General features: G+C 42.5%; 1 protein-coding gene and 1 long non-coding RNA gene across 2 annotated transcripts; both read right to left on the bottom strand.

Moving 5' to 3' along the window:
• Positions 1-1,754: 1,754 nt before the first annotated feature.
• On the bottom strand, positions 1,755-2,263 carry LOC120667121. The gene is made up of 3 exons (XR_005672079.1): positions 2,208-2,263; positions 1,961-2,134; positions 1,755-1,810 (listed from the first exon to the last, which is right to left on the bottom strand). It is a non-coding gene; the product is annotated as an uncharacterized LOC120667121 (long non-coding RNA).
• Positions 2,264-15,020: 12,757 nt separating this feature from the next.
• On the bottom strand, positions 15,021-16,063 carry LOC120667489 (14-3-3-like protein D). The gene is made up of 5 exons (XM_039947556.1): positions 15,863-16,063; positions 15,708-15,758; positions 15,613-15,663; positions 15,421-15,527; positions 15,021-15,051 (listed from the first exon to the last, which is right to left on the bottom strand). Exons 1-5 carry the CDS (start codon positions 16,061-16,063, stop codon positions 15,021-15,023), a joined length of 441 nt encoding a protein of 146 aa, XP_039803490.1.
• Between the last annotated feature and the right edge of the window lie 418 nt (positions 16,064-16,481).

Here is a 16,481-nt window from a genome sequence, read left to right as displayed (position 1 = left end):
GATACTAGGTCTTTGAACTATAGGCTTGGACAACACTAGAGGTAGATTAAGGACGATTAGAAATCGAAAAAGTCCCAATTCATCCTCTCTTCTTGGGCCACGATCCTTTCACCTGGATCAGGTCAACCCTTGCGTACCCACAGGTGATGACCTCAAGGGCGAGGAGAGCGGAGTGCGGCACATCTATTGTGAGGATGGCAACCTCCCCGGTGACGGGGTTGATGACAGCATCACAGCAGGTCAAGGAAAGGAGCTCTAGCTTGTTGCAGTTGTTGAGGAGATTGTGGATGTCACTCTCTCCAAATGTGATGTTGTGCAGAGTGAGCCTGGTGAGCCATTTGAATGCAAGGGAATGATTGGAAGAAGGACACGAGACGCTCTCCAAACAACAGAGACTGCTCATATTCTGGATGGCCAACATCTGTCCAGATTGTGAAGTCAAGGCGATTGCCACTCTCCGTGACATTGGCAACAGCACGGCCGATGGACTTCAGGTAAGGTTCTGTCAGGTAGAAGCTGAGCTCCAGGTGCTTGATGGTTCTGTCGTTGGTGGGAGATAATGGCAGCAGCAGACTCCTCACGGCCACCGTGTAGGTGGTCATGACCTTGTCCACTGACCAGCGCTCCCCCTTTTTCCTGCCACGCGGCAAGAAGTGCGCCACGTGTATGAGCAGGCGAGAGAGCGAGCGAGGGAGGTGCGCCCATCGCCTGGAGAGCGTGCTGGATTGGATCGGTGTGTGCAGATCAAGGCGTTCGAGGATGTCGAGCAGGATGCACTGTTGGAGAAAGGCACATTAGTGCCGGTCACAGGACGGCTTAGTGCCGGTCCCTGTGGCCGGCACTAAATGGCCGGCACTAACGTGACAGACGTTAGTGCCGGCTACTCTGACCGGCACTAACGTGCGTATGTTAGTGCCGGTCCGTAATACCAGCCGGCACTAACGTGCCCGCCCCCGCCCGAGTTCTGACAGCAAGGTTAGTGCCGGCTGATATAACTAGCCGGCACTAAATGTTTTTTCTTCTTTATGTTTCTTTTCTTTTCGTTTTTATACGTATGGCTATGCGTATTTCTAGCGTATGTGACTACATAGTCGTACTCTTTGCATTGCACAGTATTATTAGAACAGCATATTACACTAACATTATATATTTATATATATATTATATGTCATGTATGGAACACTTAGGAGTTCAAAAGTACATGAGATATTACATCAACTATAATAACGTATCAGCTTCCTCGTCGTCGGATCTTCTTGGGCGACGCTTAGACGGAGATCGCCATGAAATTCGCCCTTAGGATTTATGACTTCATCGAGTAGAAATCCGCATATAGCTTCTTGAATTGCCCTGATCCGAGCGATTTCAATGAGTTCTTCTTTCATCCGCCAACGCTGTCACATTTTTCGATAAAAACATGAGAATAAAAAATAATGAAATAAAATAATGAGCAGATGTGATTGTGCTCACGTACATTGAATGCATCCACTGTCATTTGCCCTTTTTCACTTGCAAAAGAGTTGATCCACTCGCATACGTAGTATCCACATAAGTTGTTTCCTTGGCCTTGTCTCCAACACTATGGACAAATGTGGGTTACGATATAGAATTTTTTTGATGTTTATTGCGAATGACATTAGTAGCGAGAGTATATTCATACCGGAAAATCAGTCACCCAATGAAGAGGCTCGATTTCACCTATGGGCAAGCCTATGTGTTTGTGGAGGTAGCGACTCCATGCAGTATTTACCACCTCGATGATATCTTGGTACTTTGATTTATCTTGCCTTAACGAGTCGTACACCAAGACCTTGTGCTCCTCAATCCGAATACAAAGCAATATCCAATGAAAGCTGTGCATATACATACGCATAACCAATTAATGTTGATTATAATAGTTATTAAATGGTATTATTAATACGAAGGGATTGAAAAAAAAGTCTAACAAAGAACGACTCACTGATGGTTGTATGGCAAGAGAATGAAGGGACACATGCTATTTTTACGCAACCCCCTGTATATAACATTGACTATGTCTCCAGGATTTAGCGCTAGCGATTTCTCGTGTATAATATCGGGGTCGAAGAACCCGACGTTATGAAAGTTCTTCTTTCGGCAAATTTGAATTTTTGACCTACGGGACACAAGAAAAACGGGGATCAATCAACACTCAAGGCTAAAATAATGAAATGAGATACAATACTTACATGCACCATACACTGACGAGTGACTTGTGAAGGGCATCTTGATGGTATAAATCGTAGAGTGATGCAAACTCGATATATACATCATCTGCCCCCCGCCAGAAATGCTCATCTTTAATCCGAGCTGGGAACATCTCTAATTTACTAGCTTTAGATTGCACGGCATACCATTTGTGTAACTCGGCCATTCTCGTTGGTAGGAATGGTAGCAACTCTGGCCATATCAAAGGTTCACCAAGTACAAACTTTTTCCTGCCGCGGGCATTCTGTAGGGCCTCCCCAAGCAATTGAGCCCTTGTTAGATCAGTTTGCAATATCATCCCAGCCATGGTCAACGGATCTCTTGATTCATCGGGACAGTCTTCATGCGACACTATCAACGGAGGGATCGATTGTTTGGACTGCTCTCCGAGCTGGGGAACGGTCTTTGCATTAATCAGGCGATTCTTGGGGTTGCTGTAGCACTTTCTGATCTGCCGATCATAATCCGACTCTCTTTCTTTCTCCTTGGTGGGATCTTTAATGAAGTGTTTCACAAAGTGTGCCTTTGCAACCGGATCTATTTCTGGCTTCTTGTTCGCAGCCTCCCTCAGTAGCTTGCGCTTCAGCAAGAAGGTTTGAAACGATTCTTCTGCCTCTTCCTCTTCTGGCGCCTTCTTTTTCTTCTTTCTTTGCTGCTTATGAGATGGCTGGACCGAAGGGGACGTGTATGACTTCTGTCGCTGACTCTGATTCTGTTGTGCGGCTGGTGATGATGCCAGAATTGGCTCGCTTTGTGCGGCTGGTGATGGCGGATCCATGCTGGGGTCCCGTGCAGGCGGTGGAGAAGGTGGGCCAACACTAGGATTCCTATCAGCTGGCGTTGGTGATCTTTGCCTTGAGCACCGAGCGGAATCTGTGTCTGCTTGCACCAATCTTATGTCGCGCTTTGGCCACGCGATCCATGTGTGTACGGTATGTTGTAGTTCTGTTTCTTCAGGACTTATAGGGATCGGGAGGTCCATGTCTTCCCAGCGTTCTTCAGTAATTCGGTCAACAAAGACTCTGGCGAATCCTTCAGGAATCGGCTGGCAATGTATTGTCCCGCCCTGTTCTTGGACTTCCGCATAACCCTCAGCACAAACTTTAAGCTTTTTCCCATAAAGAACCAGAAGCTCACATTGGGTCCTAACGGTGATGTCGTCAATGGGGTCCCTCGGCCTGTCGGCACCCAAATTAGGGTGCTCCGTGGAAGCAACACTGCTACGACGCTGAGAAGAGGGGCTGATCTCCACATTGGCAGCTGGTTGGTCCGAGCGTTGCCCAACTGCTGCCTCAAGTGACATTATCCGGTTTTCTAGGCTATGAATCTTCTCAGCCACTACTGCCTTGCTTCTGCATCGGCTTCGGTAGGTTTCGAGATCTCCGGAAAAGCCATATTTCCATGGAACTACGCCCACACCTCGGGTCCGTCCAGTGTGTTCCGCATTCCCAAGAGCGTAAGTCAGCTCGTCATTCTCTCTGTTGGGCTGGAAGGTTCCTTCTTCGGTACGCCTCATTGCGTCCTCGAGTCTTTGGGCAGCCTCTCTTAGTACGTCGCTAGTCACAAATATTCCAGTGTCGGGGTCTAGTGTGCCTCCATGAGCATAGAAGTAATACCTTGCTCGTTTGGGCCAACTCAAGGTTTGCGGTACGATTCCTTTTACAATTAAATTATTTTCCATCTTTTCCCATTTCGGAATGGCAACCTTATAACCTCCGGGCCCAAGTCTATGGAAGGTTTTCTTTTTGCTAGCATTCATTTTGCCTTGAATCGAGGCTGCCATGCTGTCAGCACTGTGCTTGTAATTCACGAATTCATTCCACCACTCTCGTTGCTTCTTCCAGACTTTATCAAAATCTGGAGTGAGGCCCTTGTTGACAAAGTTTGCCACCAATTTTTTCTTGAATGAGGCGAACTGAATTGCCATCTTCTTAAATGCCCATCCCTTTATTTTGTCAGCTTTGCCTGGGGGAAAGTTGAAGTGCAACGACACCTCTTTCCATAACAAATCTTTCTCTGAATCTGGCACGATATCTTCAGGTCGATCAGAGACTTTATTTCTCTTCCAAAGCTTATACTTTATGGGGACGGATTCCCTAACAAGATATCCCAATTGATTTACAAATGTTGTCTTAATTTGACCAGGAGCTAGTGGCTCGCCGGTTGCTTCGTTGATCTCCGTGATGGTTGTACATCCTACCATCTTCCTCTTGGAGCCACGTTTCCGTTTAGGCTTCGTCGATCCTGATGCCTGAAAGAATCGCAAATTTATCAAGCGGGTTGCTAGCAACTAGTGGACGTCGCGGCAGGTATGCGTAACCTTCATAACCCGCAAGCAAGGGTTCCAGATCGAAAATTATCATGATATTAGGTAACTTATTGACTGAAACATTCATAAGAATTTTTAGCTGGAGCACGACTCCTTACACAAGGACTGAAATCATCAACAAAGCTAGCAACATAACACAAATAGTTCGCAGCTGGGCCGCATGTGTCACAAACAATATCTTGCTCCTAACATATATATTGACAAAACATTTATCCTGATGCCTGAAAGAATCACTAAACTTTTATACCTCGGCTTCCTCGACATTTCCTTCTTCCTCCCCACTAATATCTTGCTCCTCCTCGCCATGATAATGCAAGTTTAAAAATTGGCTGCCATCGTTCTCGTCCTCATCAAACTCTGGAGCTATGTGCCCAGAACTACCACGAATGAGCTCGTGCATTAACTCGTCTTGGTTGTCCGTAGGATCCATTTCCACTACCTGAAACAATAAAAAACAAAGAGAGTGCATGAGCCCAGTTGCTAAGGCCTTTAGATTATTTTGTATGCAATAGCAACATCCAGATGGGACACATTAGTGCCGGCTGGTAGGTCTAGCCGGCACTAACATGTCCCATCTGGCGGGAATTGTAAATTCGCCACGCCGGTTACCATTTACAATAAATTTTTAATATTCATAAATTTATTCATAATAGGCTTAATAATTAAAATAATAAAACAAAAATTTATATCTTAAGTTTTTTAGCTACACAATAATTATAGTAATTATATCTACAAAATAACAATAGCAATTGAAGTAAATTAACAAATATGCTACTATTATCAATTATGTGTAGCTTATAGGGTTTATATGTTAGTATACTTCTATTATTTGTAATAAATCGAAAAAATTTCAGATTGATCCATGCAAAAATATTCAAAAGTCTTTTCAGTAATAGCCAATACAATGATGTAATCAATTCGCAAATTACTTGATTATTTGTTTGTAATTTAATGTTTCAACACTCCTAGTAATGCAAAATTAGTAAAAGTAAATAATAGTTATACCATGCAAAAATATAATATTATTTGAAGATGATATTGTGTCCTAATTGGATGAATAGTATCGAGAATTGAGACAAATACGGCGCGGTGCGTTACATTACATCACTAAATGAGAAAATATAATATATAATTTATATAAAAGTACTACTCATCATCATTATCTACTGGAACATTGATAATCTTCCTTTTGATGAAAGTGCCTTGGACGTGATCACGGCATAAGTAAGGCGTGTCCTCTTTGGATAAGAGGATGCTGGGGTCAACGTCAACTGAGAATGGAGGAAGGTCATCAATCTGGTCATAATCTTCCGAATTGTCCGAAATATTCTCGACTCCAACAACTTTTCTTTTACCTGGAAGAACTATGTGCCGTTTCGGCTCATTTCCAGCCTTGTCTGCTTGAGACGTCTTATCCGACTTTTTCTTCGGTTTGCTCGACATGTCCTTCACATAGAACACTTGTGTCACATCCTTGGCTAGAACGAATGGCTCATCTTTATATCCAATCTTTTTAAAATCGACTATGGTCATCCCATACTGGTCCTTCGTTACGCCTCCTCCAGCCACCCATTCGCAACGAAACAGAGGGACAACTATGGGTCCATATTCAAGTTCCCATATCTCCTCTATGACACCATAGTAGTTGTTTTTTTCTCCATTACTGTTTACTATACACATACGGACACCACTGTTTTGGTTGGTGCTTTTTTTATCTTGAGCTCTCGTGTAAAATGTATACCCATTGATTTCGTACCCTTGGTATTGCTGGACGGTTATTGATGGTCCCCTGGCCAGCCATTGAAGTTCTTGATCAACTGTGTTGTTGCCCAATAATTTTCGTCTGAACCAGCCGTCAAAAGTTTTTATATGTTGGCGTGTAATCCAAGCAAAATTCTTCTGTGGATTTTCGGACCGTATAATATTCATGTGCTCATCAATATAGGGAGCCACCTTGGATGAATTCTGAAGAACCGTGAAGTTTGCTTGGCTGAATTCACTACAAGAGATGTTCATATTACATTTCTTTCCTAGTGTGCCTTTTCCCTTTAGTCGCCCCTCATGGTGTGACACGGGGAGCCCAATCGGATTGAGATCAGGAAGATAGTCAACGCAAAACTCAATGACCTCCTCTGTTCCATAGCCCTTAGCAATGCATCCTTCTGGGCGAGAACGTTTGTGCACGTACTTCTTCAATACGGCCATGAACCTCTCGAAAGGGAACATATTGTGTAGAAAAACAGGACCCAGGATAGTTATTTCTGTCACAATATGAACTAGAAGGTGTGTCATAATATTGAAGAAGGAAGGTGGGAAGACCATCTCGAAGCTGACAAGACATTCGACAATGTCTTTCTGCAGCTTTATTAGATTATTTGGATTAATTGCTTTTTGCGAAATTTCATTCATGAACGCACAAAGCTTTACAACTGCCAATCTCACATTTTCCGGTAGAACACCCCTCAGTATAACCGGAAGTAGTTGTGTCATCAGGACGTGGCAGTCATGTGACTTCAAGTTTTGGATTTTCTTCTCTTTCACATTTATTATGCCCTGTATATTTGAGGAGTACCCAGACGGGACCTTGATACTGTTCAAGCAATCGAACATACTTTCCTTCTCCTCTTTGCTCAGATTATAGCTGGCAGGTTTTAAATAGTGGCATCCTTTGTCTCTCTTTTCGGGTTGCAAGCCTTTTCGTCCAGCTAGCTGTTGCATGTCGCGCCTTGCTTCCAATGTGTCTTTTGACTTACCATACACTCCCAGGAATCCTAGTAGGTTTACGCAAAGATTCTTCGACAGATGCATCACATCAATTGCGTTGCGAACCTGTAAGACTTGCCAATAAGGTAGGTTCCACAATATAGACTTCTTCTTCCACATTGGAACATGTCCCTGGTCATCCTTGGGAACAGGTTGCCTACCGGGACCCTTTCCAAATACTACCTTCACATCCTTGATCATCGAGAACACACGCTTTCCATTACGAAGTAGAGGCTTAGGACGAGTTTCGGGCTCTCCTTTGAAATGCTTCCCTTCGGTTCTTAGGGGGTGATCGGTTGGAAGAAATCGACGATGGCCCATGTATACGCACTTCTTACAGTGTTTCAAATAAATGCTATCGGTCTCATCATAACAGTGGGTGCAGGCCATGTATCCCATGTTCGACTGTCCCGAAAGTTTTGCAAGTGCAGGCCAATCATTGATGCATACAAAAAGCAAAGCTCGGAGGTTGAAGGACTCCTATTTATACTCATCCCACACACGTACACCTTCTTCTTTCCAGAGTAGTAATAGATCATCCATCAAGGGTTGTAGGAACACATCAATGTCGTTGCCAGGTTCTTTTGGCCCTTCTATAAGCACCGGCATCATGATGAACTTACGCTTCAGGCACAACCAAGGAGGAAGGTTGAACATACATAGGGTCACAGGCCATGTACTATGAGCGCTGCCAAACTCACCGTACGGATTCATTCCATCAGTACTTAGAGCAAATCTTATATTTCTTGGGTCGTTGTCAAATTGAGGATACTCTCGGTTAAGATTTCTCCACTGGGACCCATCTGCTGGGTGTCTGATCATGTGATCCTCCTTACGGTCTTCTTTGTGCCACCGCATCAACTTAGTGTTATCCTTGTTTTTGAAAAAGCGCTTCAGACGTGGTATTATAGGGAAGTACCACACCAACTTTGCGGGAACTCTCTTCTTTACCGGCTGCCCATCAACATCACCTGGATCATCTCGCCTAATCTTATACCGCAATGCGTTGCAAACAGGACAAGCTTCCAAGTTCTCGTATTCACCGCGATACAGGATGCAGTCGTTAGGACATGCGTGAATCTTCTGCACGTCCAATCCAAGAGGGCAAACCATCTTTTTAGCTTCGTATGTTGTTGACGGCAGTTCATTACCCTCAGGAAGTATGTTCTTTACAATCTTTAATAGCTCACCAAATCCCTTATCGGTTACACCATTAGTTGCCTTCCATTTCAGCATCTCCAGCGTGGTACCCAACTTCTTTTGCTCCGGTTTGCAATTAGGGAACAACGGCCTTTTGTGATCCTCCAACATCTTCTCGAACTTTAATGCCTCCTTCACAGTGTCACTGTCTTTCTGTGCATCAAGTAACGCCTGACCTAGCTCGTCAGGTGGCTCCTCTTGTGCAACATTTGCTTCACCCTCGTCCATTGGTTCATCTTGAAAGCCACCTGCTTCATGAACCCATGCCCAATCTGGAAGATTGTTATCACCATCGTCATCTTCTTCATTATCTTCCATCATAACTCCAACTTCGCCGTGCTTAGTCCAAAGACTATAGTTACTCATGAAACCATTCAAGGCCAGGTGATTCCATAGAGTATCTCTTTTTCGGAATTCCTTTTTATTTTCGCAAACACTGCATGGACAACACATTAAACCCTTTGGCGACCTATTTGCCATTGCCGCTTTGAGAAAAGAATCTAAACCCTGAATCCACGCCGAGGTGCTCCGGCTTCCGTGCATCCATTGCCGGTCCATCTGTACAAATTAAAAAAAATCATGCTCATTATCCCTAAAAACAGGTTACTATGAAGTAATTAAAAAAAAATGTAAATGTGTCATAGACCACCTATCTAGTAAATTTAAACTAAATAACAAAATAACTTGGCACAATAACATATAGACATGTCACCATGAAATAATTCAAAAAAACTCATTCTAAATGTGTGATAGTCAAACTATATAGTAATCATTCTCTAAAAAGCAACAAATCAATTCTACCTTGCTCAAATTAATGAACAAATTAATAAATCATGCTCATTTTTCCTCATCCTTAAAATCCTTAAAATTTTGCATAATAACATATACACATGTCCCCGTGAAATAATTCAAAAAAATTACTCTAAATGTGTCATAGTCAAACTATCTAGAAAACCTTCTCTAAAAAGTAACAAATCGATTCTATTTTACTCAAATTAATGAATAAATTGGAAAATTATGCTCATTTTTCCTCAACCTTAATATCACTATTTTCTTTATCTAGAAAGCATGAAACAAAGAATAAATACCGTGAAAGAAGAGTGGAAGAAGCTACTAACTTTTGGTGCACTTGGATGGGTGAAATCCTCACAAATTTGGGGGAAAATGGGCAGCACCCCCCCTCTAACACGCCATGAGAGAGAGGAGGAGCTCGGCCAAATGAAATGGTCGGGCTGGGGAAGAAGGAGTGCCTGGCTTATACGGGGCAAGTTAGTGCCGGCTAGTGGATTTAGCCGGCACTAAGTGTGGACGTTTAGTGCCGGCTAGATTTACCAGCCGGCACTAACATGCAATTGACCAAGTTAGTGCCGGCTAGAATCATCTAGCCGGCACTAACGTACCCGCTTTGTACGGTTCATGCACGTTAGTGCCGGCTCCGTTTTGACCGGCACTAACGTGCTGGTACCAATGTGCGTTTCTCCAACAGTGATGTGATCAGGGAGCGCGCTGATCCTATCTTCATCCTGGTTCTGCTAAACAATCCATTTATTATCTTATTATTTGGCCAACAAACGGAGTCTCCACGTTCGCTTTCAAAACCTAAAAATTACCACGTTGATCGAAGAAAATAAGAAAAATTACCCACCACTACTATTACGATAAAAATAACCTAAAATACCCTTACATATAGCTAAGAATAATCCACCATTGCTATTACGGGAAACATGTGACTATTTTAGCATTACGTGAAATAAGTGATTGCTTTACCCTATCAGAGAAAAATCTTTAACACGTGATTGTTTTACAGAAAAATCTTTCCATGGCGCGCGACGGCGCGGTGCTGCGTGCGGCGGCTTGAATCTGTTCCGAAGGAGTCGTTCCAGAGCTAGTCGGCGTACATGCGGGCGCTGCTGGAGACAGGCCTCGCTGTGGGATCACGCGCTGGACTCGACGGAGCTGCATGAGGTCAGCGGCCAGAGCGGCGTCGAGATGAAGCGCACGCTCACGTGGTGGGACCTCATCAGGTTCGCCATCGGCGCCGTCATCTTCGTGCTCACGGGCCAGGAGGCCAAGGAGGCCGCTGGCCCCGCCTCCGTCGTCTCCTATGCCGTCTCCGGCGTCTCCGTCGTGCTCGCGGTCTTCTGCTACAGCTGCACCGAGTTCGCCGTCAAGCTAACTAACATTCAATAGAGAAGGGGGAGGATAAAAAGAGAACTACGAAAGCAACCCTCATCTTTCTTCTATGAAGAAAGTATGTAGGCACTCCTCAGCGAGGATGCGGGTTTCAAAGTCGGTTCTACACATTCGAAAAGACACACCAGCTGGATCAGAATTCTATCAGTCGCGGAGTCGGCGGACGGCTCTGCTCCAACTTCATCGAGGTGAGACCCAATCTCCATGGCTCCATGTATTTTGCATGCTCTAGCGTATGTAGTGTTTCCTTCGTTAGTTTCATTCATTTCAGTTCGTTTCTAGTTGCTTGCTGTTTTTGGCTTGCCCCGTACATTTATTTTCCTTGCATGGTTTGCCATTTTCAACCCGTTCCCCAAAGGAATTTTTTGGTCGACAGATCCCCGTCGCAAGTACGTAGATGGAGTCTTATTTGTGTTTCGTTTCTGCGAGTTGTAGAGGTGCTGTCGGCGCTGTTGAGTGTTGACGAGAGGCTACACGAGCTAGCTAGCTAGGTCACGACGATGCCATCGTGGACAATTAGCCGTCAACGTTGCAGCTCAAGATGGACACATTGGATTAGATGAATGTCAATCAACTCAATCTGCGTTTGTTGTTCGTTTGATCTCCTTGGTGGTCATATTGAAGTAGTATTAACTATCCAACAATCCATATCCTTATGTGTCACAACCTTAAGGGGTTTTTTTTTCTTCGATTTGGCAGCCTTAGCCTTTTTCAAACTTGAAGAACACCTTCCATATGCTGTGTTCAATTACATTTTATCGTTGAGTAGCAGTGCAAAAGTTTAATTTTGCTCTGGATATACTCCATATATATTATTCAACTAGCACATGGTTTGCTGTTTGGAAGCAGTCAATGGGTTTGCAAATGTGTTTTCTGATGAGTTTGATTACAGACTCATGCAGCTCGAGCTAAGCACATCTGTGGTACCTATAGCCTATTCATGGAGAAACTAAAAGGTTGTTGAAGATGGGAGGAGACACACAGGCATGCTTGGCAGTGTACCATGCATTGCACTAAAACTTGAAGCACATGGTAAAACGAGAGGACACTAAGATGATTGCACCGAGTGGTTATTATTAAACAGGCTTGATTTGTCTCTTCCTCATACAAGCATTCACATGTATGATTATTATAATATATGTGCAGCCACAGCACCAGAATAGTATTACTAATGCAAACATTTTATGACATTGAAGCAGGATGTCAAAGGGGGCAACAAGGCAAAGATCATTGAAAATTCAAGTAAGCTCCATTATTAGGTCCATCCGAGGTATGCACATGTGAGCTCATAGTTTTATTTCTTATTACATGTTCCATTATTTACTTATCGTCATCAACAACATAGGTCATATAAGTTTGTTTATTTCCTTAAATAAAGTAAAGACACTGAACAAAAGCACAAATCCAAAGAATAATAAAAGTATTATTTGAAGCTAACACTCAAAACATGAAGGACTATAAGCAATCACCCAATTAGTTAATAAAAAAAGGTATCGCTGCATATAATCCATGACATAGCTTTGGGTAAACTATAACCAACAAAAAGGAAAGACGAGAAGATTTTACTACAAAGTTCCAGACTAAAATGTAATAACTAGCCTGGTGAAGCATAGCATGGCTTTATAATAAATAATAAATTTTCTCATTGGAAAAATGGAAGTACTCTATGTAATAAAAAATGTGTGTATTTAAGTTCATCCTAGATCAAAACCTATTAATTTTTACCAACAATTGCTAAAATCATATAATTTGACATGGTTGATGTTACTACATTGATTATCATGAAACATGTTTCTCTAATATGCTACTCTTTTGTTTCATATAATATATCTTAATATTTTTATAAGTGTATTAGCAGGCCACCAATTTTATTTAACTGCAGCAGAGACCAAAAGCAATCCTGGAATAGCAGACTGATATAAGAGGCGGACTACGACAGAGGTTCATCATGGCTAGAAATGTCCCATAATGTCTTAAGTTTAGTCATTAGCTTCTTTGACATTTTTTTTCTTTTTCGCTTCATACTCCAAACTTTGTTTTATTAATATATAAAGTAGACGCCTTGGTCCTTCCTATTCCTAAACAAAATGGCAATCATCATGCTAATATTATTATCACCTGAACTTTGAAGAAAAGAGATATGAAAAGTAAAATCAGGTATGGTTTACAACGAAAGGAGGCACGTGTTGATATAAGTAGTTAGTCTTTAGACTCTCAAAACATATTATACCAGCATTTGAATTATTATCTCATCCACTAATATATTCGTATTTCCATAAGAGAGCATTGATAAGATGCTCATGCCCTGTTTTCACATACTTCAGTGTACCTGTTCAACATATAATTCTTGATTCATCTATAAATATTTACTATCTAGAAATTATAAATATGTGCACATATATCCATCCATGAGCTTGAAATAAAATTAAAATAATATATATCACTACATGTCTCTCTCTAAGAAGGAGTTCAAGTGAACTTCAACTAACTTGCGCATGAGAATTCTAGCCACGCAAATTCCGCGGGTTGCCTTCCTAGTTGACAAGAATGACATGAGACCACAATTGTAGCATTCTATTTTGTACAAAAAAAATTTAAATAGAGTTTGTAGGACGTGCGGACTGAGGATAAGAAGGATTATTCCCTCTTAATGAAATTTATTCCCTCTTTCTTTATTATTATTTATTTATTATTATGGACTAATATCGTGATGTGAAACGGCGGCCTCCACCTGGCGTGACGTTGGCTGGGCTGGGCTCAGCTGGGGCTCATGGGCCCAAAGGCTTATACCGGGTACTGCAAAAATAAAGTTTTTTTTGTCTCCCTCAACTTTGAGCTGAATCCTTGTGTGCGCATGTGTTAGGGGCAAAATACTTCCCATTAGGAAATGTAATGCAAGCCAAAAGCAGGAGTGCTACCTCATATACTTGGAGTAGCATACAAAAGGGCTTGGCGTTCAATTATGGTGAACTTTTTATGTGGGTTAATCATTATATGCGAGCTTGGCGCCACGCAAGGATGGCGAATATGTGTTTCCTACCTACCTCACAACCCTAAATCATGACGTCGACACTGTAGATCCAAAAACGCAAATCATTTCTTTAAAGATTTAAATGTGAAAATCTGTAAACAGTATGGAGCGCCCGATCCTACCGTCGAGTGGGGGCCCAAGAATCGGGGTTGTGGTATTGAGGGCCGAAGAGATGGAATAGCAATAGAGCAGAGCAGCGAATTCAGTCCAACAATAAAACTGAGCTGTAAAAAAGTGGATGAAAACACATACAAAATCAATCCAGGTGATGTTTAGAAATTACTACAGAGTAGCATTTTTTAGCCTGTTTCTGTTGTGTAGAGGGCACAAGGGGGCCTTCCTCGACTAGTGTTTAAAAATCAATCCGGATGATGCTTAGAAACAAAGTGCTCCATTACAACTGGTATTTTATACCCTTCTATAGATTCACAAACGATTGCCCATGTGGTCCGCTAGTGTTTCTTTGTCAAAGCTGCTGATATGTTTTCGAGAGACTATACAGTAATTGTAACGCCCATGCGTTAGCCTCAGCCTATTTGGCCACGGCGTTGTTGCGCAGCTTTCTGACGCCAACAGATCACACTCCGCCCCATCCTCTCATGGCCATGGTTTTCGAATCCACCTTCAGGAAGGAAGTTGGATCAATTGACAGGAGACACTGCATGCACAGGTCATTCAACCATCGTCAACGCAAATCAAATGACCACCAGCCCAGTCACGTGTGCATCATCTACCAATCACCGACCAGCACTACACAGGACATACTTGATCGACGAACAACTAGTGAGGGGGGCCTCTTCGAGTAGGGGGTTGAGTATCAAGCAGCTACTTGTTGCGCCTCGTCATCAGTATGGAGCACTGCAGTTTCCACGTCTTCCTGTTTCATCCCATCAGTTTCTGCAACCAGCAACAGTAGCAAACAATTGTGTCGTTATTCAACTTTCCTACTAAAATTACACTGCTTTTCTTGTAGCTTAATGACATCAACGAAGCATACTAGATAATAAAAAACTGATTCCATGTATATGTGCGCTATTTGGGTGTGTGTGCAAGCGTTGTGCATTGCACTAATAGTCTACTTGAGAGGCAGTTGTTGTTTTACCTTTGCTTTCACTTGTCTCATCCCCAACTCCAACTTCAACCTTAGCATCATCCGCAGCACCGGATCCTTCAGTTAATTACAACATGAAACATAACTTATTTTTACCTAGTTCTTACTATGGCCCACAACAAAATAAGTAATGCCATACAACAAAATGGTTGTTACCTTTCATTACATCAATCTCTCTTCCAGCTGTCAATAGCATTCCTAGGTACAACAAAAGCAAGAATCAGTTATTACAGCATGCACATAACACAACATGAATAAGAAACAATTATTGTTAATTGGCTAACACGACATGGACAGAATACAATGTGCACCACATGTATAGAAAGCATTTGTTACCATTGGTTGGGCTTGACATCCATTTCTCCAAATTTTTGACAATAAGATTCACCACAACTGAGCTTGCATCTAGGACAGCAGCACTGGAACGTGCCTCATTCACAGCTCTTTCTGCAATCTCATAAGCCATGGGCATTCCATCCAAAGCAAGCAGTACACATGATTAGCTATTACCAGTACATTCAGACCTCAAGTGGGTGGCGGTTAGTGGTAACAGACACACAAACAAACCTGTTGCTCTCCCTCATCACATCGTACCAGAAGGCTAAAAGATTAAGGAAGATAGATAGCCTTTCTGGGTCAGCAGGAGGCAATGCTTCCACTGCTGTGTATGCTACCTTCAAGCAACACAAGGTAAAAAAATACAATTGCATCAACTAAATCATTTACCTATTCATGATTTATTATTTGCCCAAGACTCACCTGATAAGACATCAGCACCTTCTCAGCAAAGCTTGTCTTCTCTTCCCCGGTCTTGAGCATATACAGTAACCAAAATGCATCTCCAAATATGAAACCAACAGCAACAGAGCCTCATTAGCCAGAACAGTGACAAGAACCAGCTCAAACTGGTCAAAGCATTAAGCAACAACAGTAAGAACAACGCATACATCTTATGGTAAACGACTGTCTCTCTGCTAGAGGGACATGGTACAAGGCAAGTATGTAGAACATGCACAACTTTGTTGCAAGCAGTCTCTAGCTTCAGTGCCAGGGAGTGGTGGAAGTTCTTAATGCAGTCCATCTGCTCATCCTCTAGTTCTTCCTCTTCAATAGTTATAGCAATCTCCCTGAGCGGCCTGAACCTATCTCTAATCAACCTCTTGTAAGCTTCCTTCCTCTGCAATAAGGTCACTACAAGATGCCGTGACATCTATAGCTTCGACCATTTCTGCAAAACCAATGAATCAGTAGTGTAACCTGCATCAATAATGAGAACAACATTCAAGAACAAGTCAATGTTAAAGCATGTTACCACCTGAATGCTATCTGTTTCATACTGTTATGTCCGTGTATGCAAAATACACACAAGCAGAGGCAACAACAAAAGTAACAGTCCAATCATCGATGCCCCGGGCCAAACTGGTATATGGGCATGCTTTGCAAAATAAATCATCAACCCTGACCGCATACAACAAGCAAAACCCCTTTGTCCCCAACATAAACTGATTTACCATTCAAGCTGGTATACGCTCAATATTTTGTTAGAAATGCTGGATTATCAGCAGGTAAACCTAAAAACATCATAAAGAAAAATAGAATCACCCTAGATCTACTAGCATGCATAATCA

This window comes from Panicum virgatum, chromosome 3N (genome assembly GCF_016808335.1).
Source record: "Panicum virgatum strain AP13 chromosome 3N, P.virgatum_v5, whole genome shotgun sequence".
NCBI lineage: Eukaryota > Viridiplantae > Streptophyta > Magnoliopsida > Poales > Poaceae > Panicum > Panicum virgatum.
The sequence above is the reverse complement of the archived record's forward strand: the minus strand, read 5'-3'. Positions and strand labels throughout refer to the sequence as shown.

Coding starts and splice junctions, on each gene's coding strand:
- LOC120667489 (XM_039947556.1), bottom strand. CDS start 16,063: ATGTCACGGCATCTTGTAGTGACCTTATTGCAGAGGAAGGAAGCTTAC. Junction 15,528..15,612: donor AGGTGCTGATGTCTTATCAG/GTGAGTCTTGGG, acceptor TGTTGCTTGAAG/GTAGCATACACAGCAGTGGA. Junction 15,052..15,420: donor GTGATGAGGGAGAGCAACAG/GTTTGTTTGTGT, acceptor TGTTGTACCTAG/GAATGCTATTGACAGCTGGA.